The sequence below is a fragment of the Lithobates pipiens genome, unplaced genomic scaffold (genome assembly GCF_037356315.1).
Source record: "Lithobates pipiens isolate NorthernLeopardFrog02 unplaced genomic scaffold, aLitPip1_a1.2 Scaffold_8, whole genome shotgun sequence".
NCBI classification, from domain to species: domain Eukaryota; kingdom Metazoa; phylum Chordata; class Amphibia; order Anura; family Ranidae; genus Lithobates; species Lithobates pipiens.
In genome coordinates, this window is record NW_027507903.1 from 90,655,804 (window position 1) to 90,675,751 (window position 19,948).

The 19,948-nt window shown below is 41.9% G+C and overlaps 1 protein-coding gene across 3 annotated transcripts in view; it reads right to left on the bottom strand.

The window, feature by feature from the left end:
* THSD4 (thrombospondin type 1 domain containing 4) overlaps positions 1–19,948 on the bottom strand; it is a 975,100-nt gene that overhangs the window by 31,597 nt on the left and 923,555 nt on the right. For all 3 annotated transcript variants that reach the window (XM_077470293.1, XM_077470292.1, XM_077470294.1), the window contains 2 exons: positions 14,726–14,899; positions 14,235–14,408 (listed from right to left, as the gene is read on the bottom strand). In XM_077470293.1, the coding sequence (XP_077326419.1) occupies positions 14,235–14,408; positions 14,726–14,899 (348 nt within the window). The remainder of the gene's footprint in view (positions 1–14,234; positions 14,409–14,725; positions 14,900–19,948) is intronic.

The following is a 19,948-nucleotide window of genomic DNA, read 5'->3' on the forward strand; positions in this document are numbered from 1 at the left end:
AACTTTAAAATTAGCCTCAGAGGCAACAACATTTTGGGTCGCGTTCTTGGTATTAGTCCAAATCTCGTTCCAGGTCTCAGCGTCTAGGTCTATAGCGAAATCAGTCGACCATCTCGTCACATAAGCTGGAAGGGAAGGGGGGGGGAGTGTGAAGTGGGCATATAATTGTGAGATAATGCCTGGGGCGTGTGGATCTTTTCGTAAAATGACATATGATTTTGTGCGGGACTGGGCTTAGGCAGTGATTGCAAAAAATGTAGAATTTGGAAGTGACGGAAATATTCCGTGTGTGGGATGTGGTACTGAGCGTGAAGATCTTGGAAGGATTTTGGTAGACCACCCTTCAGGAGGTCCGAGACCTTGTCCACACCCGCTCGGGACCAGGCCGCAAATAAACCTGGCTCAGAGAAAAGCCGGGGGGAAGAGCGGGTTACCAAAAATAGAAAGTAGCGGGGTATACGTAGATTTGAGGATTTGCGGGCGACGTCCCAAATTTTCAGGGAATGTAGTGTAACAGGGTTCGTAAGAGTACCTCTCTTGGAAGGGGGCAACCAGAGTAGATTAGAAATGGCAATAGGGTGAACGTCTACAGCCTTCTGATTTAGCATGGTAAAGAGCGATTTGGGCCATCTGAGCCGCACGAAAGTAATGCGAGAAATTGGGCACCCCAAGGCCGCCCCGTATCCTGTGGTGGAAGAGTATAGATTTAGCGATTCTGGGTCTAGTAGGTGCCCAAATATACTTTAGAGTTTTGTTTTGTTTTGTATAAGACGATGAAAATATGGGGGGACCGCGATAGGAAGGACCCTATAGAGAGTAATTTAGGTAGTAAAGACATCTTTACCGCTGTAATTCTACCCAGCCACGAGACACAGAGCGGTTGCCATGAAGCTAAGATATTCGCAAATTTTCTGAGTAGAGGGAGGTAGTTTGATTGATAGAGGGAGGACGGGTCACTCGTCAGCTGAATGCCCAGGTAAGGGATAGAGGACGAAGACCATAAAAAGGGGAAGTTACTTTGTAGACGTGTAAACTCGTCCGTTGGCAGGGAGACATTGAGTGCTCTGGATTTGGCCTGATTGACTTCCAAGCCCGATATTTTAGCAAATCTGTCTAAAAGTTTACAAAGATTAGGTAGAGTAGTATGGGGGGCAGTAATGAAAAGCAGGGCATCATCGGCAAATAAGCACAGCTTATGTGAGGCCGAGGCCAGTTCAAGGCTGCGTATATCGGGGTGAGCCCTGATCAGCGCAGCAAGGGGTTCTATCGCCAATGCGAATAGGATGGGGGAGAGGGGGCATCCCTGCCTCGTCCCCCTTTGTATTGGGAAAGTCACTGAGCGCGAACCCGCATATCTGACATAGGCTTGGGGTTGAGCGTACAAAGCGTCTATCCAACGAAGGAAATGGGGGCCAAAACCCCAGCGTTGCAAAATATAGTGAAGGTACTGCCAAGATATCGTGTCAAATGCTTTGCGTATATCAAGAGAGAGCAGGTGCATAGGGATGTTTCTGGATTTTGCTATATGTTGGAGGAGAATCACACGACGGATGTTATCGCTGGCCTGTCTCTTGGGGATGAACCCCACTTGGTCCTTATGGATCAGCCTACCGATAAGCGGGTTCAGGCGTAGCGCCAAGACCTTAGCAAGGATCTTGACGTCTACGTTGAGCAAAGAAATGGGTCTGAAATTGGACCAGATTGTATTATCAGAATTGGGTTTGGGGATCATAGTAATAATAGCCGTCAAGGTGTCCCTGCCAAGGGAGTGGTCTTGTAGAAGAGAGTTAAAAGAGTTAGTAAGAAGAGGGGCTAACGTGTCAGCAAATTTTTTGTAATAGGATGCCGGTAGATCGTCAGGTCCCGGACGCTTATGTGGTTTGAGGGATTTGATGGCCGCAAGAACTTCAGGCATGGTGATAGGAGCTTCAATTAAGTCTTGATTTACAGAGGATAGCTGGGGGAGCTGCAAAGAATGGAGCAAAGTGTCAGCTTGGGAAGTAGAAAAGGGGGTTTTGGCTTCATATAACTGAGATAATTGAGTGCTGAACTCAGTGAGGATTTTGGCGGGGTTACTAGTAGGTCCCTTTTGTGCTATTCGGAGTCTAATAGGCTTATAAGATTTCTCGGGGTTTCTTAAGCGCATTGCCAAGAAGGTGTCGGGCTTGTTGGCTTTGGTATAGGTGATATGGGAAGATCTACGGATTTGCTTGTCAGCCTCTTCAGTCAGGAGTAGGTCCAACTCCAATTTCGTCCTTTCGAGTGTCAATCTGTTTAATTCTGTGGGGTTGGATTGGAATTGAAGATAGTGTTGTTGGAGGGTAGTCTCTAGTTGGCAGGATCTCTCCTGTCTGATCTTTTTAAGATGTGAGGCGACAGAAATACAGGTGCCCCTAATGACCGGCTTGTGAGCCTCCCAAAGGAGGGTAGGGGAGATGCCTGGAGTAGTATTATGAGTGAGATATTCCGTAAGGGCTACCTGGATATCTAGGCAATATGACTGATTGGAAAGGAGAGTTTCATTCATACTCCACACCCTCTATCCGCGGACGGTGGGATAATGGAGGAGACAGTGGTGATTGTAGCACAGTGGTCGGACCATGTGATAGGATGTATACGTGAGTGGAGGAGGGTGGGGGCAGACGTTATGGGAATAAAGATATGATCAATTCTGGAGAAAGACTTATGGGGGTTGGAATAAAAAGTGAAGTTCTTTTTGAGGGGATTACATTCTCTCCAGGTATCTACTAACACTGCCTGTTGAAGTTGCTTACGAAGCTTAATTGAAGGGGCAAGATGTTCCGGAGAATAGGGTGACTTATCCAAATGTGGGTAGAGGACTAAGTTAGAGTCGCCGCACATAAAAAGGGTATCTACCCGGTGTACTCGAATGGTCTGTAGGAGGTGGGAGAAAAATGGGTTGGGTTCGTGTTAGGGGCGTAGTAGGAGACAACTGTGGCTTCCGTGTCTTGGATCAAACCTGTGACTATAAGGTACCGGCCCTCTGGGTCCCTGATTTCAGTTTTGGGAGTGAAGAGGAGGGTATGATGAAAGGCGAGGAGAACTCCTCTGTGTTTCGTGGATGCGGAGGCTGTAAAAACTTGGGGATATTTAGAATGAAAAAATTTGGGGGTGGAATGTGAGGAGAAGTGAGTTTCTTGGAGAGCCACTATACCAGCTTTCAGCGAAAGAAAAGTGTGGAAAGCCTTGACCCGTTTTTGAGGTGAGTTGAGTCCTTTAACATTCAGGGACAGGATGCTCAGGGGGGCCATAGTGTGGGAGGGAAGGAGAGTTTAGCAGGCCACTGGGGACCCGGGCGAGTCAACCGACCAAGGGGATAAAAGAGGGCAGTAGAGAGAAAGCATGGGAATAGAAAAAGGGAGAAGAAAGGAGGTAGGTAAGGGAAAAGAAAGAGAAGCGTGAGGCGGTGCGGAGAAGACCGGACCGCCCAACAAGTAGGTGTTGCAGTCCGCCTGGCTGACAGCCAGTCAGGCAGAGTGTGCATCAACAAGAGGGGGGAGCAGTGACAACTCACCGCCGCGTACCCGTACAATGATCAAAGTACAATACAAAAAAGGTATAAACCTTAACATTATCAAACTCTATCGGATAAAGGTACATTTTTAGCATATATAGAGGAGATCAAAGGATATTGGTTGCGTTGAAAAAATAGCTGTGAAAAAAACAGTATTGGAAATAGGAATAAACCAAAAAACAAAGGAGGGATGATATGGATGGGAGCCTAGGGAGAATGGGAAGGGAAGAGGGAGAGGAAGGAGGGAGAGGGTATACGGGGAAAAAGAGGGATCAATGAGAGGGGGGATAGGCAGAGGAGAGGAGGAGGAGGTAAACTAGTGGGAGAGAGTATGAGACATAGTGAGACCGTGTAATCAACAAATCTCCCAGCTCAAGTAGAATGCTTTCAGGATCGTGCCTTCTAGAGGTAAATAAGCTCAGAGATGTTACACCTGAGGAGGCAAAGTTCGCGGGTGATGTCCATAGAGGAACCTAGTATCAGCTAATCTGGAGGGATAATGATCCTTGGACTATGGGGCAAGGAAAAAGGACAAGAACAAAAAAAAAAAAAGGGGGGGGGGAGAGGGTCCCAAAGAATCTGCGGCATAACTCTTGCAAAACGGACAAAAAGTCATAGGATGGGTAGAGATGATACTGCTAAAACAAACAAAGTCCCGGAGGAGGACCAGGATATGTTAAGTCCCAAATTCTGGCGGTTCTAAATTGAAAGGACGCCAGGGCAAAAAAAAGAGAACATAAAAACAGTAGATAATACGAGTCAGCGAGGGACAAATACCTTCGGGCTAGGGAAGCCTGAACTGGTAGAGCGTTTAGGTGTACCTCGTCTGATGGAAGAGGAGCTCGGTGTAGCTTGATGGTTCCTCCTCGGTGTGGCTGTATAGGAGTAGGGAGCAGGACGGGCTGGTGTGCGAGGAAGAGCCGTTTCCTGGAGCTCCGGCGAGGCGAGATGGAGAGACTCCAATAGGTTTTGCAGGGCTTCGGATGAAGAGCAGGTATGTTGCTGACCTTGGTAGGAGAAATGAAGCGCAAAAGGAAATCGCCATGCATACTTAATCTGATGTTGCAGTAAAATTTAGAGTTGAGGTTTCATGGCTCGCCTCTTCGCAATCGTCGAGGGCGCTAGGTCGGTGAAAAGCTGATATGCGTGGCCCTGGAACTGTAGATCTTGCTTATTGCGTGCTGCGGAGATCAATTGCTCTTTCGTGCGGAAATAATGGAGTTTCACGATTATATCGCGTGGAGGACCCTCAGGTTGGCGTCGCGTTAGCACCCTATGGATCCGATCGAATTCGAGTCATTCGATCGGTATCGTCGGGGACAGTTCTTGGAAAAGTGCTGTGGTGAGGGACTGAATGTCATCCACGGTCTCGGGAATGCCCCGGAGGCGAAGATTCGACCTCCGTGAGCGATTTTCGGCATCTTCTAAACGGGACAAGAGGACCGCATTGTCATCGCGGAGGCTTGCTTGTTCACGGGCCAGTTCTTGTAAGGTGAGCTCGGTGTCATCAGCTCTTGTCTCGAGGTCAGCCGTACGCTGACCTAGATCACGGATCTCACGGGTGAGTCTGTCTGTAATTTGGTCGGACGTGGCTTTAAGGGCCTTATGCAGCATGGTCTTCATGTGTTTTAAGAAGTCAGTCTGAGACATACCTGCCGGAGGGGGAGACTGCGCCGTAGCCGTACAATCTGCCGGGATGTCCTCCTTCTCACTACTCTCATGATGGTGCGGGTTGGTGGAGTGTTGGACGGCCGCGGAGGCCTTCGCCGCCATCTTGGAGGAAGCACGCGCCAGTGCTTCTTTTATCGGTTTTGGCTTGTTTTTGCCCCGATGGCCGGTCAGAACCATACCGGGAGGTGCGCGAGGGGATCCGCAACGGAGGTCCACAACAGCAGAGGTGATAGCCGTCTGGGATTAAAAGGTTACAGCTCGGGATCGCGGCGGTGAGAGCGGAGCTCTAAGGGGATGCGTCCGTCATGGTGAGCTTCGTGCATGTGCCCCCGTTACACATTAATTTACGAATTTGAAATGCAACCAGCTTAAGTTGTATTGTTATCACCAAAGCTAAGAAAAGAGAAATACAAAATAGCTGCAACCGTTGTCATGATTTTAAAGTTGCAGACTCCGGGGCTGGCTTCACTAACATGCGAGTCTCTAAACATAAAAAAAAATGCAACTAGGGAAAGTCTGGCCTGTGTGCTGGTTTCAGGTCAGTGAATATCTAAAAATCAGAACTGTGGGTTGAACGACAATGAAGCACACACTCTGCAGCAATTAGCTTCCAGCACATAGAATGTATTTTCTCCCATATACAAAATAACTGCTTTGCTAGACATGATCACTTGGCATATTCATGAGATCAGAATAAAGCCACTCACCTCCCTACTAGCCCTCAGGCATCTTAAAACACCCTTGATTAAAACAAACTGAATGTAATATCATGATACTAAAAATTTGATTGCCATTGCTGCAAAATACTGCACAATACTAAGTGGTTAAAACGCATGCATGAGCTACCAAAAGTTCTGGCTCAAAGATACGATAGAATAGATCAGTATAACATTTTCAAAGCATTTTGTTTTTGTGCCAGATGGATATAGTAATACAACTGTTCATTAGTAGCCACAGTGGAGCCAACTTAGAGGAATCTTGGCTTCAAGAACTCTACTTAGTTAGGTCAAGCCACAGTCCTACCAAGAAGACATAGTGTACCTTTCATGAATCTGATTCTTTTCTGCATGCACTTCTACCTCTAGCAACAGCATATTTTATACTGGAATAAAAAGAATTCTTGAAGTACAAACAAGGGTTTAGATTTATCTTCTCAGTGTCGCCTTAGGGAACCGGAGGTCTAGCCAAAATGCGTATTCTTCATCTGTCACCTAAATACTCCTGCTGCCCCTAAGCAAAGTAAGCGAAAGCCAGGGTTCCTCTTTTGTTGTTTTCAAATAAGACAATGTCACCCACATTCCAGGCTGAAAATCCAAAAGGTAATATTTTTTTCTCAAGCATTTCTTCCACTTAACAAAACCACTTTCGGATTTCTTTATTTTGTGAGCTCTGGCTCATAAAACTCTTTGACAGTGGTATCTATTAATAAACGCTTTACTTCTTGCTATGGTACATTGTGTTGAACAACTGAATATATTAACTTCCTTATAAGGAGACGCACTTTGTAAAACTTTACATTCATTTGCAAGTTAACGCTCTTCTAGAATACTTCTATTTAGGCTGGACATACTGTACATGAGTGCATTGCTAGGAAAATAAATGAGTGTGTTAAAGAAATATTTCTACAAAAGATAAATGAACCTGAACTCTGATGCAGCACATAACCCAGCAGAACAGATAAAGCATCTGCATGTACTGTAGATTTTGCACAAAAGAAGCATTCATGTCTTTCTATGGGAATACAATAGACTTTTCGGACTTTTAAGCACATAAGAGCCTTGAGTATCACAGGCCAAGGTTCAATCTTTTAGTCCACTGATTAAAAAATGCCATTTTACTGTTACCAAAAAAGTGCTGAATATGTAAGGGTATAGCATCTTAGAGTTCAAATATCCTGAAGTGGACATGAAAGATGTTGACTGCAAATAAATATAGTAGCTGAGCATTTTGAATTAATTAGACTGCAAAAAAGGGATTTCAGTTGCTCAATTAGCACCATTAGGATGGATTTAGGTACAACAAATTATGTTTATTTTATTTTATTTTTCTTTATAGGAAAGGGTGACATCTAATTGGAAGTGAAATCATCAAAAAGTGCCACATACAATTCTGCTTTGAAGAGCTTAATGCCAAACTCTTAAAGACCAGCTACAGGCTATTTTTTCTTAATGATCAGCTAGAGAAAAAAAAATGCTGTTTAGGCTGCTATACTACTCTTCTATCTGGAACTGTCCCCCACAGCACCTCGTATTTCCAGTCTTTTGGGACATATGATGCCCAGTTACCCAAACCAAAACATTAAGGTAAGATTGTGAGTGCAGGGCTTCATGCCTTCACCCCTGAAAACAGCACCCTGCATAGGCATGCACACAGGGTATGGCAGGCGTGCCCAGGCACACCCTAATCAGGAAAAAACAAAACAAAAAAAACAATGGTTATGATTAAGCACATTTTTAGTATGTGAAACGCATCAACCATGCAGCATGTGAAACGCATCAACCATGCAGCATCAACCATGCAGCATGGAACTAGGCTGTGGTGTGCAGCTATTTCTTCATTTACCACACCCTAATCTACCTTTGCAGCACGGATTCCCCCTACTGATCCTTCTCTCTTCTCTCATCGGCTGTTGCTGCGGGGATGTTTTGGGATGAGTATGTAATTTGCTGGCCCCTTCCCTTTCTGAATGAACATCGTAAGTGATTGGTTTATCACCATCTGATACTGTTATCCAGTGCCGAATGCTCAATTTTAATATAAGGGTTATCATTTGTGTTATATTGGACATTAATTTAGCCTGGGCATGACAGGAATGACAGGAGCGCTGTTAATGATGAATGACATCTGATGATTTTTTTATCTCTGTTTTATTTATCATATGGAAGATATTGTGTTTTTTATGTAGTAAGCGGCTGCTTTTGCATATGGTTATAGGGAAACTTTAATTTGTGCATTTATGTATGTCTATTATTATTTTTAAATATCATTGCACTGAGTTAAGGAGATAGTGGCATCGGTTACTACTACTTTTTTAATACATTTTCTTTGTCATATGGAATTACATTATATGGTCTTCTCTATCCTTTCCAATCTACCAGTCGAAATTTGACACTACATATTTTTGTGCAGAGACGGACCTTTCTCCAAAAGTTTTGGGACACATCTCCAGAGATCGTATTTCAACTATCAGCTGATCCTTTAAGCTCTATTGACTCATAAAACGCAGGTTCTTTTGGGTCCGAGCTATCTGGTAAGCTCACATCTTCATAGGTGGTGGTATTGTCACATTGGTGATTGCAAGTTAATATATTTTTGGTTGTTTGAAGAACGTCTAAACTTCTGATCAATCACTTGGGACTTTTGCCACGATTTCTAAATGGACTCTTTCACTTAAAGATCTTTGCACAATTTTTCAGTTTATTACTTTAATGCAAAAACTTGTTTCTGAATAAGTCTATTATAAGTTTATTTTATATTCATGTATGTGTGATGTTAATGTTATTTCACTGGTCACTTTTTTTATTGTGCCTTTTATATCTGATATCATCTTATCATAAGATTGGTTGTCAGTAGTCACTTTTTCACTTTTGTATATATGGTGGCTTTAGCATTCGTTTAGCGAGGCCATTGCTTCAGCTATTTTTAGCGCTACACTTTATATATTTATCCACATGCAGGAGCAATGCCAATCCAGTCTTCTGCGTGCCAAGATTGGAAAGAAAACGGCATGTGCACATGCAGTAAAGTTGCAGTAAACCAAGTATCTCAGGGGAAATGCAGAGAAGTTTCTGAATAGCAAAAATGGTGTCACAATTAAAAAATGAAGTGCAATTGGCGCTCCTACCTAAGGCTACAACATAATTTAAAGTGCCACAGTAGTAACTCCACTAGACCCTAGGGGATTGGAGTACAGCCCACTTGACCCAGGTAAGGGCTGCTAGCCCAGGCTCACCACAGTAGATTGTCTTCTTCCTGGAGCAGGGTATTAGGGACAAGCCCCATCCTGGCTTTACCTTGCTCAGTGGACATAACTCTTAAGAGATCTTTAGGCACAAGGGTTCATAAGCTGATGGACCAAGGCCCTGGACCTTTATAGAATCTTGTGGCTAAATCAATGTGAAGCAACATGTGCCAATATAAGCTCCCATGCCGGATCCAATGTCCCATGCAACATTTCAAGTTAACACTTTCTTCCTGGCAGGTTTGGGGTTGTGTCCCTCAATGAGTCAACTGATTCAGAGAGCTGTAGGAGCAAAATGCATTGGATATGGAACAGCTAGAGCTCGATAGCAAAATCTTAAAGAAAAATTGTATTTAAAAAAAAGGTACGTTTTTCCCAGTAAAGAAAAAACATCCAGCACCTAAAGACACTAATAAAAACTGAGGCTTGCTGGGAGTGGGACGAGTTATATAGGGGATGTCCCTGCAGATTTTTATGCCAGTGTCCAGTCACCTGACGGTACTGTAGCTACATATAACCCATGGATAAGATCCTGTGTCCTGCATGATTAAGAAAATATTTTTTGAGGTTATGGATTTTAGTCTTCTGGCCAGCATGTCAATGTAAATACATGATTATAAACTGTCACTATCAAAGGATTTGTAATTCTAGTCAGAGTTGTAAACCAGTCATCCCTGCCAGAAAGTACAGCCAAGTTGTCTCCACTTTTTTCCACTGCAGTTAAACTAAGTAGTTAAAGAGCAACTCCAGTCTGCTCACATCATTTGAAATAAAAACATATTTGCCATTCTGAAGCTTCCCTCCAACAATTTTGCATATTATTTTATATATACTGTGATTCTGCACTTGCCAAATATGCTGCAGAAGTCTCCTTCTACTGAGTCTGGCTGCAACCATTTTAACTGTGGGCAGCTGAATCTGCTGCCTGTTCACTTCCTGGATTTACACAGACACACAGAGGTACACCTCCAGCTCTGCAGCTCTCGTTGGCCCTCTTATGACTCACCCCCCCCCCCCCCCCTTCCTGGCAAACTCTCAGGAGAGTGGGAGAGAGAGCTGTCCAAGATGTCATAAGCCTAGTCTTTTTACCAGACAAGAAACAGGAAGTGGGCTGTAAAAGTAAAAAAAAAAACAAAGGCAAAAGATTTAATAGATGGAAAGGTGAAAAAATGAATGAAGGTTCGCTTTAAGTCACTGCTTGCACATTGAAGATAACTTTCTACAATTATGAGGTTATTGCTCTATTCTATCCTTCTGTCAGCAAGTCCCTGCTGTTAGATTGGCAGTGCTATGAAATGAAGTAGAACCTTAGTGTTTCAAAATGCTGCCCCTCTCTCTCCAAGTCTGAATCATACTGAACAGTTGATATAGGAAGCTTATATAAAGGCAACTTTACACATACTTATACTAGCTTATAGTACCATCATTATATAAAGATTTGGTGACAAGATCCACCTTTTCACAGTCAGCTATGCTGGTGTATGCCCATGTTGAATTGTAATAATGCTGATTGGTTTCCAAAGCTTAAAGTAATACTGTCACAACTCCAAACTGAGTATATTATGAATATTGATAAGTAGCGATTAAATGTATAGAAAACTGTATGCAAAACTAGAAGTACATCCAGAGATATACAGGCATACCCCATTTTTGAGTACACAATGGGGTTTATTTACTAAAGCTGGAAAGTGCAAAATCAGGCTCACTTCTGCATAGAAACCAATGAGCTTCTAACCCCAGATTGTTCAATTAAGCTTTGGTAATAAAACTTGGAAGCTCATTGGATTCTATGCAGAAGTGAGCCTGATTTTACACTTTCCAGCTTTAGTAAATAAACCCCATTGTGTACTTAAAAGTGGGATATGCCTGTATGCAAATCTGGATATTTCCCACTCTCCTTTCCCCTGCAACATCCAGGAGTTGTCAGAAACAATCTACACTTTTCAGTGGGGGAAAAAAAAAACCTTTGCACATGGGTACATTGATATTTGCACAAGTTTTAGGTTCAACACCTATATCTCTGGATCTATATTCTTTAGAATGAATGTAACTCTGTTTAACCACTTCCCGACCAGCGCACAACGATGTACGTCGACAGAATGGCACAGGCAGGCATATTGGCGTACAGGTACGTCCAATATTCAATGCCGCCCTGCCATCGGGAGCACGCCGCCGGCGGCGCGCTCCCGCACTGGTCGGGACCCCCGTGAGTCCGGTCGCGGGACCCGCGGACTCGATCGCCGCGGGCATCCCGGCGATCGTCTCACGGAGCGGCCGAATGGAGGAAATGCTGTGTAAACAACATTTCTCCATTCTGCCTAGCAACTAGTGACGCTGATCTCTGCTCCATGTGATTGGAGCAGAGATCAGTGTTCACTAAATGAAAGCCCAACCCCCCCACAGTTAGTAACACACCCCTAAAAACACTTAACCCCTACGCTGCCACCCACTGGTTAACCCTTTCACTGCCAGTGTCATTTACACAGGAATCACTGCATTTATATAGCAGTGATTACTGTATAAATGACAATGGTCCCAAAAATGTTTCAAAAATGTCCGATGTGTCCCCCACAATGTCGCAGTCACGATAAAAATCGCTGATCGCCGCCATTACTAGTAAAAAAAAAATAATAAAAAATTATTAATAAAAATGCTATAAAACTATCCCTATTTTGTAAACGCTATAACTTTTGCGCAAACCAATCAATAATCGCTTATTGCGATTTTTTTACCAAAAATATGTAGAAGAATACGTATCGGCCTAAACTGAGGGAAAAAAATGTTTTTTTATATATTTTTGGGGGATATTTATTATAACAAAAAGTAAAAAATAATGCGTTTTTTTCAAAATTGACGCTCTATTTTTGTTTATAGCGCAAAAAATTAAAACCGCAGGGGTGATCAAATACCACCAAAAGAAAGCTCTATTTGTGGGAAAAAAAGGACGTCAATTTTGTTTGGGAGCCACGTCGCACGACCGCGCAATTGTCAGTTAAAGCGACGCAGTACCGAATCGCAAAAAGGGGTCTGGTCTTTGACCAGCAAAATGGTCCGGTCTGCAAGTGGTTAAAGTGAAAGTTCACCATTGAAAAAAATCTGTAAGGTAACCTTACACTGGAGCCCCTCCCCATCGCACCCGGTTCTGCTGACCTGGAGTCCGGCAATCGCCCATTCTGACAGATCGTATAGCTGCTTTACCAGTCTCGGGATTTGAAATTTGAAAGTTCACCTTACAGATTTTCTGTAAAGGCGAACTTACCCTTTAAACTGACCCTATTACCAAAGTAATTAATTGCAAGTGAAATCACAGAAAAATAATTTATTTGAAATGCCCACTTGCAGCATTTTCCTTTCGATAATCAATCTTTAAATACCTTGCAATGCATCTCTGAATTTGCTATGGAATTGATACGCTAGAAAGGGTCCATTCCTTAAACAGACCCCTTCCTTCTTTCGTCTCATAGCGCTCTCCACTTCTTCAGTCTAATTACTGTCCATGTTGGCCCATTCCTTTAATTACCAATTAACCTTTCATGTATCTCCTGGGGGAGGTGGGAAAGGGAAAAACTTTAGAGTGACAACTCTGAGTCTGCTAGGTTTGCTGATATTATATTGAGATGATGGCAACCAGCAGCAGTTTCAGGGCTTTTGGATATTACACAAGTGGGGCTTATATGTTAAATGCCCATATTATGTTATGGAAGATTATTAATGAAATAAATGGTCTGGCACCAGGGGCTCTCTGAGCATTTTTTATCATTTGCTCAGTTTCAATTGCCCAAGTTTGCAACAGACTTACTTTAACCACTTGCCGATCAGCCGCCGCAGTTTTACTGCGGAAGAATGGCACGGCTGGGCGAAACTATGTTATGTAATGTCGCATCGCCCTGTGGCCACTAGGGGAGCACGTGCGCGCCTGCTGCTCACCCCTGTAGCAGATGCGAGTACCTGGCAGTCACGATGACCGCTGGGCTTCCGTGATCGCTTTTGACACACCGAGAACCAGGATCTGTGTGCGTAAACACACAGATCCCTGTTCTCCGAAGGGAGAAGAGACTGATTGTGTGTTCATACAAAGTATGAACAGCGATCTGTCATCTCCCCTCTAGACAGTCCCATCCCCCCTTCAGTTAGAACACAGAGAGGGAACACAGTTAACCCCTTGATCACCCCCTAGTATTAACCTCTTCCCCGCCAGTGACATTTTTACCGTAATCAGTGCATTTTTATAGCACTGATCGCTGTATAAATGCCAAAGGTCCCAAAATGTGTTAAAGGTGTCCGATGTGTCCGCCATAATGTTGCAGTCCCATTAAAAAATTGCAGATCGCCTCTATTACTAGTACAAAAAATAATAATAATAAAAACGCTATAAATCTATCCTCTATTTTGTAGACGCTATAACTTGTGCACAAACCAATCAATATATGCTTATTGCATTTTTTATTATCAAAAATATGTAGAAGAATACATGTCAGCCTAAACTGAGAAAAAAATTTGCTTTTTTTAAAAAAAATGGGGATATTTATTATAGTAAAAAGTATAAAATATTGTGTTTTTTTTCAAAATTGGCTCTTTTTTTTTATAGAGCAAAAAATAAAAAACGCAGAGATGATCAAATACCAACAAAAGAAAGCTCTATTTCTGAGGAAAAAAGGACATCAATTTTGTTTAGGTGCAGTGCCGCACGACTGCGCACTTGTCAGTTAAAGCGACGCAGTGCCGAATCACAAAAAATGGCCTGGTCATTCAGCCAAATCTTCTGGGGCTGAAGTGGTTAAAGTAGATGAAGGTTTAGGTTTTATTTATTTTTTATTTTTTTCAGTCTACATTTTTTAATTACATTTTATGGCTGATTTTACTATCTCGTTTTATTCTAAATAAAAGAATACACAGAGATATCAAAGCCCAGGCAAGAGCAGTTTTAGAATAAGAATTATTTTTATTCTTACAGGGACTTAAGGCTGTGCAGTTCACTTGAGACAGTAAATACAAAGCCAGCTATAGGAGTGCATTCTTTGCTTTTAGTCAGACAGGAACTCAGCTGTGTACCGTAAAAAGATTTACCTGACTCCAGGCTCCTGTAAACCACTCAACCTTGCCCTCGCATGGCCCGTTATCACAAGTCGTAGTTTCTGCTGGTCTGTTGTTTCCGCATCCTTCTAGCGGCAAACTGCTGATGTGGTTGGACATGCAAACTACTGACCGAGTCCTCACTCCTTCCCCACACTCTGCTGAGCACTGAAATGCAAAGAGGAAGCAATTATTTTGACCACCAGCATTTGTCTATAGGGAGCAGTAAAGCACATGCTGTTTAGCAGGACAGAAAATGAGTAATGAGCGAATAAGAACTTGTGCAAAGCATTCAAAAGTAGTAGTTACGATATACATAGCCCATTAAAGAACGTTTCTAGATCCCAGAAAGTTTGTAGTTTAAATGACACCCTTTATTGGCTAACAAGGAACATTTGACAAAGAGAAATATATAATTTGAAGAACAATGCATGCATAATAAAAAAAATACTGTATGATAAATTTCTTTACCAGACATGTCTTACCCTATCACTCCATTCTGTAAGGAACCAACTTTTGGCACATGGACCCATGTCACAGTTTTCAATGTCATTTGGCCGTAGCTTCATATTACATTCTTCATCGTCAACAACATCTCCAATGTTACTGACACATTTTACGTCACGTGTTTTCTGTCCCACTCCACATGGCACAGAACACTGCCAACAAAAAAATAAAAATGTAGTTGTATATTGATTTGTATGTGCATAAACAATACTCCCAAAAGGAAGCCTTGGATGGTTAAACAGTCATTCAAACACATAAAGCTTGTTGTTAAAGGATATGCTCAACCTTTGGGAACATGTTGCATGTTCCACTCGTTTTTAGGGTGGAACGTGTAACATGTTCCCACTCCTGCAGCCGCTGCCTACTACCCTACATCTAATGACAGCAATCAGGGGATCTTCTCCCCATGCTCGCTGTCACTATTTAAAATAAATAGTTCTGTTAATGGGAAATTACAAGTAGAGACAGCCTTTGTGACTGTTGGCGTGTAGTTTCAATGAATAACCAGGGCACTGTTGAGCACTCTGGTAGTTCATTGTCTCTTCTGGTCAGTCTGTCCATATGAGGTACGAGCAGACAGATACACTGACAAGTCTGCAGGAGTTATTTATTTTAAAAGGTGAACTTATCCTTTAAGTACATGCACTGTACTGACTAGTACTATAGTACCCTAGAACACTGTTATATCTCACTTCCTAAAATGTTCTGGACTATTTTTTTTATCCATAGTGTATGCATGTATACATATGCCTTTGCATTTGAAAATGTTTGGAAGGAGATACAATGATACCTTGGATTGCGAGTAACACAGTTAACGAGCATTTCGCAATATGAGCTATTATTTTTTTTTTAATCCTGACTCAGTTTGCGAGTGTTGTCTCATAAAACAAGCAGGATTCAAGCCTCCGTGGTGTGCAGTACCACATTTGGCCAGAGGTGCAGGGGTGACGATGACACTCGGAGCTGCCCGGATACACTCAGAAACACTCTGGTCCCAAGTGTTTCCGAACCTGAGTGTTTCCGTGTGCACCCCGAGCGGCTCCAAGCAGTTTCTGAGTGTCTCTGGTGCCACCCCACATCTGGCCACATGCGGTACTGCATACAATAGAAGTCATTGTGGAAGGAATTATCTGAGTTGCCATTGACTTCTATGGGAAAACTCGCTTTGATATACAAGTGCTTTGGATTACAAGCGTTCTTCTGGAACTAATTATGCTCGTAATCCAAGGTACCATTGTAATGGGAATGAAAAGTGTTTTGCACATATTTTAATTCTTTGTTTAATACTAAAAAAGTAAAAAAATAGAAATCAGGTTAATATATGAAATATTGCATATGAATAATAGGCAGTCTTTTATCCAGCCAGTAGGTGGAGCTCTTGACTTTTTTTCACATCATTAGCATGATTACTTTTCATCTATGCGGAAAGAAGAGTCAATAATCCTTAGTTAACCCATAAAGTTTCAGAAGCAGTTTGTCATGTATTAACCGCTTCAGTCCCAGAAGATTTGACCCCCTTCCTGACCAGAGCACTTTTTGAGAATCGGCACTGTGACGTTTTAACTGACAATTGCGCGGTCGTGTGACGTGGCTCCCAAACAAAATTGATGTCTTTTTTTCCCACAAATAGAGATTTCTTTTGGTGGTATTTGATCACCCCTGTGGTTTTTATTTTTTGTGCTATAAACAAAAAAAAAGCGACGATTTTGAAATAAACAAATAATTTTTTACATTTTGCTATAATAAATATCCCCAAAAAAACATAAAAAAAACAGTTTTTTTCCCTCAGTTTAGGCCGATACTTATTCTTCTACATATTTTTGGTAAAAAAAAAATCACAATAAGCGTTTATTGATTAGTTTGCGCAAAAGTTATAGCGTTTACAAAATAGGGGATAGTTTTATGGCATTTCTAATAATTTTTTTTTTTACTAGTAATGGCGGCGATCTGCAATTTTTATTTTTGACACATTTTTGGGACCATTCTCATTTATACAGCAATCAGTGCTATACAAATGCACTGATTCCTGTGTAAATGACACTGGCAGTGAAGGGGTTAACCATTAGGGTAAGGGTTAAGTGTGTCCTGGGGCATGTTTATAACTGTGGGGGGCGTGGCTACATGTGACACATCACTGATCTCTGCTCCCAATCACAGGATGCAGCGATCAGTGACATTGTCACTAGGCAGAACGGGGAGATGCTTGTTTACATTAGCATCTCCCCGTTCTTCCTCCCCGTGAGACGATCGTGGGTATCCCCGCAGACTCAACTGAGTCCGCGGGACCTGCAATCCGACTCATGAAGGTCCCGGCCGGCGTGCGCGTGATGGCACAGTGGCAAATTTAAAGGGACTTACCTGTATGCCCATTTGCCTGTCCATGCCATTCTGCCGACGACATTGGCGTGCGCCGGTCGGAAAACGGTTAAAGTGTTACTAAACCCACAACAGAAGAATCAGTCTGTATGTGCATTAAAGCATGCGTGTTATACTCACTGTGGAATCTAACTGGTTAATCCTGCACATTGTGGAAAAAGCCTGTTTGATCCTGTCTTATGTGACCTCCCCTTCTTCCACAGTCCCCAATCCATCTCCTGATGATAGAACAGAGCCCTGGGGGCACTCTGCACATGCTCAGTTTGGTGTGTATTGCTAGAGAGTTGTTGTTTATTTGGGAAGGAGCATGTGGTCAGCACAGGTTCAATAAGCACTGTCCAGACAGAGTTAGGGGTCCTGCAGCCTTATAGGACAGTCAGAGTAGAATGAAAACGCCTCTTACAAGCTTTAACCGGACACTGACAGAAGTCACACGACCACTATATACTGCTGATGAGAAAAGGTATTTAGCAGTTTAGATTTACTAAAATATTTGCATTCCAATGTTCTGTGTACTTTGGGAAACCAGATATAGTGAATGCAGGGTTCTGGGTTTAGTAACAATTTAAATGTTTATTTGTAAAACAAAGATTGCACATTGTGAAAAAAAAAAAAAACTGATAAAAACATTTAACGGTTAAAAGAAAAATTAAATAAACTCAAAACCGTTATAGTTTCCATACAATGGATAACAAATCAGACAAAACGCAGGCAGGTGTGTAGGCGGCTGAGTGTCCTTTGAGAGAGCTAAGATTAACAGAAATACAACATAATCTTCTGATTTACTCTAGGCTATTATTATTAATGACTTGAGTTGATGTCGAGCTATATCTATGTCAGAGGTTTAAAGATCCTCCATAACAATATACAGTATAGTATGAATAAGACTAATGGCAGGTACTTTCTATCTTTAACACATAAACATTATGCGTTTTCCCTTGGCAGATAAAACACATGTATTTGTAAAAGTTTTCTTAGCCTAATGTTACAGCCTAGGGAAATGTGTTTTTCTAGAGCTCCGCAAATAAGGCTTTGAATAAACACACATTAGAATGGAAACTACAAGTGAGTATGAGAGAAAAATATATATAACAAGGAAAGCAAGACATTTTACAATTCTTATCCACAATTTATTATTTGGAAGAATCTGCAAGGTCATATATCTGTTCTTAGAATCATTACTGAATTTACAAACATTAAAAATAAAGACATACTAAGCCCCCGTTCAAATCGGTGCGACTTGTCATGCAATTTAACAGTTCCAAATACGCATGCCACCCCATTGCTGGCAATGGAACCGTTCATGTTGCTGCGACTTATGTTGCAGCGATTATGAAACAGGTTCCTGCACTACTTTTATGCCAATTACTTTGCGACTTGCACAGACTTCTGTTGAGTCACAAGCTGCAATGAAATCGGCAGTGCAAATCGCACTGATGTGCGGCTTTGAAATTGCTCTGTAGTGCGATTTCAAAGCCGCAACTGTGTGATCCTGGGCTAAAACTACGTTGATACTGCATTGTAAAGTTCAGTTTAAAAAAACAAAAAACACAAATTATAGAAAAACTACCAGTGGATGCAAACTGTTAACAGAGCCATACCAATCATCATTCATGTTGGCACTGTCATGTAGGCTGTGCCTGCTTTCTACTATAGTGGGTACAAAAAATGTTGCATGGCTATTAGCATTGTTAATGCTTACTCAAAAGTCTTCAGCTTGTCAATGATCACCTGGCAACACTTAAGCCTCGTACACACGATCTGATTTTCTGATGGGAATTGTGTGATGACAGGGTGTTGGAGGAAATTTCAACCATTTGTACGCTCCATCAGACAATTGTTGGCCAACTTTCTATGGACAAATGTTGGATGACAGGTTTATAAATTTTCAGTGGAAAAATGTCTGTTGTCGGATTTTCTGAGCATGTGTACACAAGTCCATCAGACAAAAGTCCAAGTACAGACATGCATGCTCGGAAGCAAGGACAAGCCGTAAGCGGTCAGTCTTATAAACTAGCGCTCGTAATGGAGAATTAACATTTGTGAAGCGGCAAATTATGAAATCTAGAAATGCAGCGTACAATTCTCTTCTTCTTTAATGTGATAATAATGAAACTGCTTTGCTGGTGATACTGATGGAGTTCTGTCAAACGTATATTCAAAGGTTTTTCTAGTGATATCAAGAATATTATTATTATGCTTTTTTGGGGGTTTTTGGGCAGTTACCACAACACCATTATCCCAGAATTTTTAAGATCAAAGATACAACTATTTTGGTGTCCCTTGTTAATTTTACATTGTATTTTTTAAAATGTAACTGCCTACTCCCAAACTGTCATTTGAAGTAAAACACATAGCCAGGTATTATTCTCCACAATTTTTTTTATTGTGTATTAAAAAAAGAAAACAAATAATATTAGACATAGCACATTGTATGTACTTAAAGGATAAGTTCACCTTTAAGTAAATAAATAAATGCACATCTTTGTGCAGGTACAAAAAAATGTGCATTTATTATTATTATTTAGTGATTTCGGGAATAGGCAACACTGCATACGATGCTGAATCTATTCTACTGGTGCTCCGGGCAATGACTGATATTCATGCACATAGCTTAGCTTCATAACCACTTTACTACCACGTGAATTTCAAAATGGCAGGTCGTGGACATGTATTTTTTGTGTGCCATTTTAAAACGACACTACTAGAAAAACACACTTAGGCAGCCAGTGCGTCCATGAATGTCAGTGATCTGAGCCTCCATCCATTAATATAAGGGGTCAACAATGGCAAGAGTTGGTGAAAGCAGGGGTCCGCCACCCAGA